The 7500-nt window shown below is 32.1% G+C and overlaps 1 protein-coding gene across 1 annotated transcript in view; it reads left to right on the top strand.

Moving 5' to 3' along the window:
• Positions 1-7500, top strand: part of LOC137614358 (uncharacterized) — a 21321-nt gene that overhangs the window by 816 nt on the left and 13005 nt on the right. The window contains exons 2-3 of the mRNA XM_068344139.1: positions 6197-6261; positions 6863-7008. Coding sequence (XP_068200240.1) covers positions 6197-6261; positions 6863-7008 — 211 coding nt within the window. The remainder of the gene's footprint in view (positions 1-6196; positions 6262-6862; positions 7009-7500) is intronic.

The raw sequence follows: 7500 nt of genomic DNA, 5'->3' as shown, positions 1-7500 counted from the left end.
GACAGGCCTAATCTTTTTTTTTTTCATTTCAAATATTCATTAATTATGCAATTTGCTTTTCTTTTAACTTGAAAATTTAATCCAAGCTGTAGAGAGACGCTCTGACATAAATGAATTAAAACAAAAGACATGTGTGTCTACTTGTCTGTGTACGAATTTGTTTATATATCTGCTATATGTCTACCTATCTATATATCTACCTGCTTATTATTATTATTATTATTATTATTATTATTATTATTATTATTATTATTAACTAACCTACAACCTCAGTTGGAAAAGTAGGATATTATAAGCCCAAGGGCTCCAACAAAGAAAAATAGCCCAGTGAGAAAAGAAATAAAAAATAGATAAACTACAAGAGAAGTAATGAACAATTAAAATAAAAATTTTTAAGAGCATCTTGTTTATTCGTGTGTTTACCTGTCTGACGATCTATCTACAACGGATCTCAAGACTAAAGAGACGACACACAACAAATTATACCCAAATTGTTCTTTTCCTTTATTTTAATGTTGTTATTGTTCTTAAACTTCTCTTGCTGTTTATTTCCTTATTTCCTTTCCTCACTGGGCTATTTTCTCTGTTGGGGCCTTTGGGCTTATAGCATCCTGCTTTTCCAATTAGGATTGTAGCTTAGCAAATAATATTAATAATGACAACAACAACAACAACAACAACAACAACAACAACAATAATAATAATAATAATAATAATAATAATAATAATAATAATAATAATAATAATAATAATAATAATAACAACAACAATAATACCAGCAATAATAATAATAATAATAATAATAATAATAATAATAATAATAATAATAATAATAATAATAATAATAATAATAATAATGAAGAGAAAGATAAGATGTCCTTAGTCACGTTCAAGATATCTCAAGATTAGATCTTTAGGACCATCGTTGGCTCTTGGTGGTTTTCAAGTAGGCATTTATTCATTTAATTAATAATATACTTATTTATTCGCTGAGTCGTTTATGTATTTATCAGTTCATCAACTTAATTATTTCCTTTTTTTTTTCTTTTTTTTTTGCCTATCTATTTTGGCAGCGAAGTAGTTTATTCGGAATAATGATAAGCAAATATGTTTACATCCACATTTCCTAATGTGTGAACGCATTGCTGTGTAGAGATTCTATTGAATATCCGTCACTGTACATTTCCTATTAGATGATTTGGATATATATATATATATATATATATATATATATATATATATATATATATATATATATATATATATATATACATATATATATATATATATATATATATATATATATATATATATATATATATATATACATATATATATATATATATATATATATATATATATATATATATATATATAAGCATACATATATACATATATGTATATATATACATATATATACATGTGAATATGTATGTATATACATATATATATATATATATATATATATATATATATATATATATATATATATATATATATATATATATATATATATATATATACAGTACATATATATATATATATACAGTACATATATATATATATATATATATATATATATATATATATATATATACAGTACATATATATATATATATATATATATATATATATATATATATAATACGCTGTTTTCTTCTTCAATTAGGCATTATAAAAGACAGTCAATCTTTTGCAATTTTCCAATTCCACAAAAGAGGGGGTTTTATAAAGTCACCAATACTTCCCAAAAAATTTAAAATCTTATTAAATGTATTGATAATACGATTAATTTCAGTAAATAAGAAGCAAGTCAATGAGATTTACCACTAGTTCTACCTATTATCAAATGTGTGTTAAATAAAGACAAATAACTCTAGTACTAGAAAGCATAAGTCTTAAGGTATACCGAAGAAGAGAGGAGTCTTTAGAATTAACACAATTATTTACAAGGAAAAAATTCATCCACAACAAAACGTTCTTCTACAAGGCAAAATATGCTTACCCAATCAACTTTAGTCTATAAGGGAAAGTGTTCAGGGCCGAGCAAAGCCTTTGTGTTAAATATGAAGAATTCGTTTACAAGCAACGCCTTTGTCTATAGGGAAAAGAACACAGTCATAAGCAAAGCCTTTGTGTGAAAGGTGAAGAATACGGTCTCAAACAAGGCTTTCGTGTACTGGTAAACAGTGCATCCACAAGAAAAGCTTTTGTGTAGAAGGAAAAGAATATGGCCACAAGTAAGGCCTTTGTCTATGGGGAAACAGCGCAGCCATAAGCAAAGGCTTTCTTTAGAATGTTAAAATTACGGCCAAGAGAAAGGCCTTTTTGTATATGGAAATAGCTCAGCTGCGAGCAAAGCCTTTGTATAGAAGGTAAAGAATATAGGCCTAAGTAAGGTCTATAGGGAAACAGCGCAGCCAAAAGCAAAGCCTTTTTGTTAAGTGTTGAAAATACGGCCAAGACCGAGGCTTTCATGTATATGGAAATGGCTCAACTGCAAGCAAAGCCTTTGTTTAAAAAGTGAAGAATGCTGATACAAGCAAAGCTTCTGTCTATACAAAGCAGCCAAAAGTAAAGCCTTTGTGTGAAAGATTTGAATATAAGGCCAAAACCAAGGCTTTTGTGTATTATGGAAACAGTGCAGTCGAAAGTTAAGCCTTTGTGTAAAAGGTTTGAAATATATGGCCAAAACCAAGGCCTTTGTGTATATGGAAATACCTCAGCCTCAAGCAAAGCCTTTATGTAAAAAGTGAATAATATGGCCACTATCAATGCCTTTGCTTATAGGGTAACAGCTCAGACGCTAAAAAGGCCTTTGTGTAAAAAGCGAAGAATACGGATACAAGCAAAGTTTTAGCCTGTTGGGAAACAGCTTAGCCGCAAACAAAGTCTTTTTGTAAAAGGCGAAGAATACGGCTACAAGCAACGCCTTTGCCTTTAGGGATACAGCTTAGCTGCAAACAAAGTCTTTGTGTAAAAAGTGAAGAATATATATATAAGAAACATCTTTGTCTTTAGGGAAACAGCTTAGCCGCAAACAAAGTCTTTGTGTAAAAGGTGAAGAATACGGCTACAAGCAACGCCTTTGTCTTTAGGGAAACAGCTTAGCCGCAAACAAAGTCTTTGTGTAAAAAGAGAAGAATATAGATATAAAAAACGCCTTTGTCTTTAGGGAAACTGCTTAGCCACAAACAAAGTCTTTGTGTAAAAGGTGAAGAATACTGCTACAAGCAACGCCTTTGCCTTTAGGGAAACAGCTTAGCCGCAAACAAAGTCTTTGTGTAAAAAGAGAAGAATATAGATATAAGAAACGCCTTTGTCTTTAGGGAAACAGCTTAGCCGCAAACAAAGTCTTTGTGTAAAAGGTGAAGAATACGGCTACAAGCAACGCCTTTGCCTTTAGGGAAACAACTTAGCCGCAAACAAAGTCTTTGTGTAAAAAGAGAAGAATATAGATATAAGAAACGCCTTTGTCTTTAGGGAAACAGCTTAGCCGCAAACAAAGTCTTTGTGTAAAAGGTGAAGAATACGGCTACAAGCAACGCTTTTGCCTTTAGGGAAACAGCTTAGCCGCAAACAAAGTCTTTGTGTAAAAAGAGAAGAATATAGATATAAGAAACGCCTTTGTCTTTAGGGAAACAGCTTAGCCGCAAACAAAGTCTTTGTGTAAAAGGTGAAGAATACGGCTACAAGCAACGCCTTTGCCTTTAGGGAAACAGCTTAGCCGCAAACAAAGTCTTTGTGTAAAAAGAGAAGAATATAGATATAAGAAACGCCTTTGTCTTTAGGGAAACAGCTTAGCCGCAAACAAAGTCTTTGTGTAAAAGGTGAAGAATACGGCTACAAGCAACGCCTTTGTCTTTAGGGAAACAGCTTAGCCGCAAACAAAGTCTTTGTGTAAAAGGTGAAAAATACGGCTACAAGCAACGCCTTTGCCTTTAGGGAAACAGCTTAGCCGCAAACAAAGTCTTTGTGTAAAAGGTGAAGAATACGGCTACAAGCAACGCCTTTGTCTTTAGGGAAACAGCTTAGCCGCAAACAAAGTCTTTGTGTAAAAGGTGAAGAATACTGCTACAAGCAACGCCTTTGCCTTTAGGGAAACAGCTTAGCCGCAAACAAAGTCTTTGTGTAAAAAGAGAAGAATATAGATATAAGAAACGCCTTTGTCTTTAGGGAAACAGCTTAGCCGCAAACAAAGTCTTTGTGTAAAAGGTGAAGAATACGGCTACAAGCAACGCCTTTGCCTTTAGGGAAACAGCTTAGCCGCAAACAAAGTCTTTGTGTAAAAAGAGAAGAATATAGATATAAGAAACGCCTTTGTCTTTAGGGAAACAGCTTAGCCGCAAACAAAGTCTTTGTGTAAAAGGTGAAGAATACGGCTACAAGCAACGCCTTTGTCTTTAGAGAAACAGCTTAGCCGCAAACAAAGTCTTTGTGTAAAAGGTGAAGAATACGGCTACAAGCAACGCCTTTGTCTTTAGGGAAACAGCTTAGCCGCAAACAAAGTCTTTGTGTAAAAAGAGAAGAATATAGATATAAGAAACGCCTTTGTCTTTAGGGAAAAAACTTAGCCGCAAACAAAGTCTTTGTGTAAAAAGAGAAGAATATAGATATAAGAAACGCCTTTGTCTTTAGGGAAACAGCTTAGCCGCAAACAAAGTCTTTGTGTAAAAGGTGAAGAATACGGCTACAAGCAACGCCTTTGCCTTTAGGGAAACAGCTTAGCCGCAAAAAAAAGTCTTCGTGTAAAAAGTGAAGGATATGGATACAAGCAATACCTTGGCCTTTAAGGAAACAGCTTAGCCGCAAACAAGGCCGTTGTGTAAAAAGTGAATAATATCGGCACAAGCAACGCCTTTGCCTTTAGGGAAAAAGCTTAGCCGCAAGCAAAGACTTTGTGTAAAAATAGAAAAATATGGACACAAGCAACGTCTTTGTTTATAGGGAAACAGCTTAGCCGCAAGCAAAGATTTTGTGTAAAAAGTGAAGAATACCGATACAAGCAATACCTCTGTCTAAAGGGAAACAGCACAGTCAAAAGTAAAGCTTTTGTGTCAAAGGTTTAAATATACTTCCAAAAGCAAGGCATTTGTGTATACAGTATGGGAATAGCGCCGCCACAAACAAAGCCTTTATGTAAAATTGAAGCATAAATCCACAAGCAAGGCCTTTGTCTATAAGGAAACAGCCCAGCCACAAGCAGAGTAACAAACAGCCAACTGCAGAAGCCAGTGAGCTCAGCTTGCACAACCGCCTAATGAGCTTCGGTGTTTGATGGATGTATTTGACAAACGACACGAAAGATGGTGACTCAAACAAACACGCGAACACTCAGCTTGATATATGCACCTAATTTTTAAGAACCTCTATTTGTTTATTGGTTGCAGGAGATACATGGATTTCTTTCTTCGTTTTGTTTTTGCATGAACGATTCTCGTTTGTTTAATTTCGTTTTTTTTTTGCTCCGGTGCATTATTTGATGGATATGTCGATCAGTAAGTAAGGACAGAGCATTTGGTTCCATTCATGTTTTAGTGAAGGAAAATTTTGTCTGTACATTCAGCCTAAATTCCAATTAATATTCAAATCAGCATCTAAAGAAATGTCTTAATTTTATGATCACATATTTGCAACTGAAAATACACAGTCAAGTAAAAGTATTTTATGGTACTTTAGGTTATACACTTAAAGATTTGTAAAAACATCCGTTTTAAAAACGGATGTATTGACGTAAAGGAGTGATATTACAGTCACCAACCCGTAAGAGATAGTAACAAAGTATGGCGAAAAATTACGGTCGCCTGTATTTTACTGAAATACGGCTGAGAACAGTATATTTTTACTGAGAATTTCTCGTTATTATTATTATTATTATTTTATTTTTTTGTTATCAGGCTAAAGCTTAAAAGATGCACTTTCTTACATAATAAAATATTTTTCTAATTCAAATATGCTTTAATGGAAATCATCTTGACAACGCACATTTACCTGGAAGAAAAACACATTAGCAAGTGTCATGCATCATGCAAAACCTCCTAAAACTCTTTGGGTATTCACGATGCCCCATTAGTATGCAAAGAGCAACCTGTGAACTCTCACGTACGCACAGCCATGAATGGATATTTGCACAGAAGACTTTTTAAACCTTTGTTTTTTCTTTCTTGCTTTTCTTTTCAATTTGTCTTCCTTTCAGACGACTTCGCTTCGAATGCTGCGAAGGTTTCGAGAGAATCGAAGGCGAGGAAGGATGTACTCGAGGTGAGAACCTACTCTGAACTGTCTCGTTTTATTTTTACAATTAAATTTGAAACTTTTATTATCAACTTGGATTTTTTTTTATATGTTGTTAACTTTAAACTTAAGCTCGACTAGAATTTAAAGCTTTTATATCCAAGTTTGAACTTTTGCTTGCATGTTGTTAACTTTAAACTTGAGTTCATCTATTTTTGCTTGAATTTGAACTTGTCTTGAAGAAACTTAGTAAAAAAGTTTGTTATTGATTCAGAATTTTTTTTTCATATGGTAACAACTTATTCTTAACTTATCTAAGTTTTCATTGATTTGATATATCCTTTGATATCATACTGAAAGCATTCTTTTTATCGCTTTTTTTTTTTTATATATTTCACCTACTATTATTCTATGTCCCCGGAAGCTTGATCACAAATTACTTTTGTTCATATTCAATTTACATTGTGCCAGATAACCTGATGCATTATTTTAGGTCAGACTTCAAAGCTGAATAAATGCAGAATATTAAAGCAAGAAAAAAGGTATTTTCTAACCACAAAGAAAGCATTTTAATTTGTATTTTTCTGAATAATAATAATGATAATAATAATAATGATTCACTCCACAGTTAAACCTCTGATGAACCTTCTGGAAACGGCCGAATCTCTGGGAGCCACGAAGTGGGCTCAGTACATCAGAGAGTCTGGACTAGCTGCCGAGCTGGAATCTCCAGGGGCCTTCACGCTCTTCGCTCCTACAAATGAAGCCTTTGACGTAAGAACATAGGTTAAAATGGTGAACTGTTACACTCCAAAATTTTTGTTTGCAACAGTTGGTCAGGAAATGGGTAATATCCGCTTATCCTTGCATTTTGCCTATGTTTAGGTCGCTTGTTTGGTCATTAAAAGTGTTTTGTTAGGTGGTTTTCGATTATTTAATAGGTAATGGGTATATAATATATGTATATATATATATATATATATATATATATATATATATATATATATATATATAAATATATATATATATATATATATATATATATATATATATATATATATATATATATATATATATATATATATATATTTATATATATATATATATATATATATATATATATATATATTCATATATATATATATATATATATATATATATATATATATATATATATATATATATATATATATATATATATATATATATATACTGAGAGAGAGAGAGAGAGAGAGAGAGAGAGAGAGAGAGAGAGAGAGAGAGAGA

The sequence above is a fragment of the Palaemon carinicauda genome, chromosome 20, assembly GCF_036898095.1.
Source record: "Palaemon carinicauda isolate YSFRI2023 chromosome 20, ASM3689809v2, whole genome shotgun sequence".
In the NCBI taxonomy this organism is placed as follows: domain Eukaryota; kingdom Metazoa; phylum Arthropoda; class Malacostraca; order Decapoda; family Palaemonidae; genus Palaemon; species Palaemon carinicauda.
This window is presented reverse-complemented; position numbering and strand designations above follow the sequence as displayed.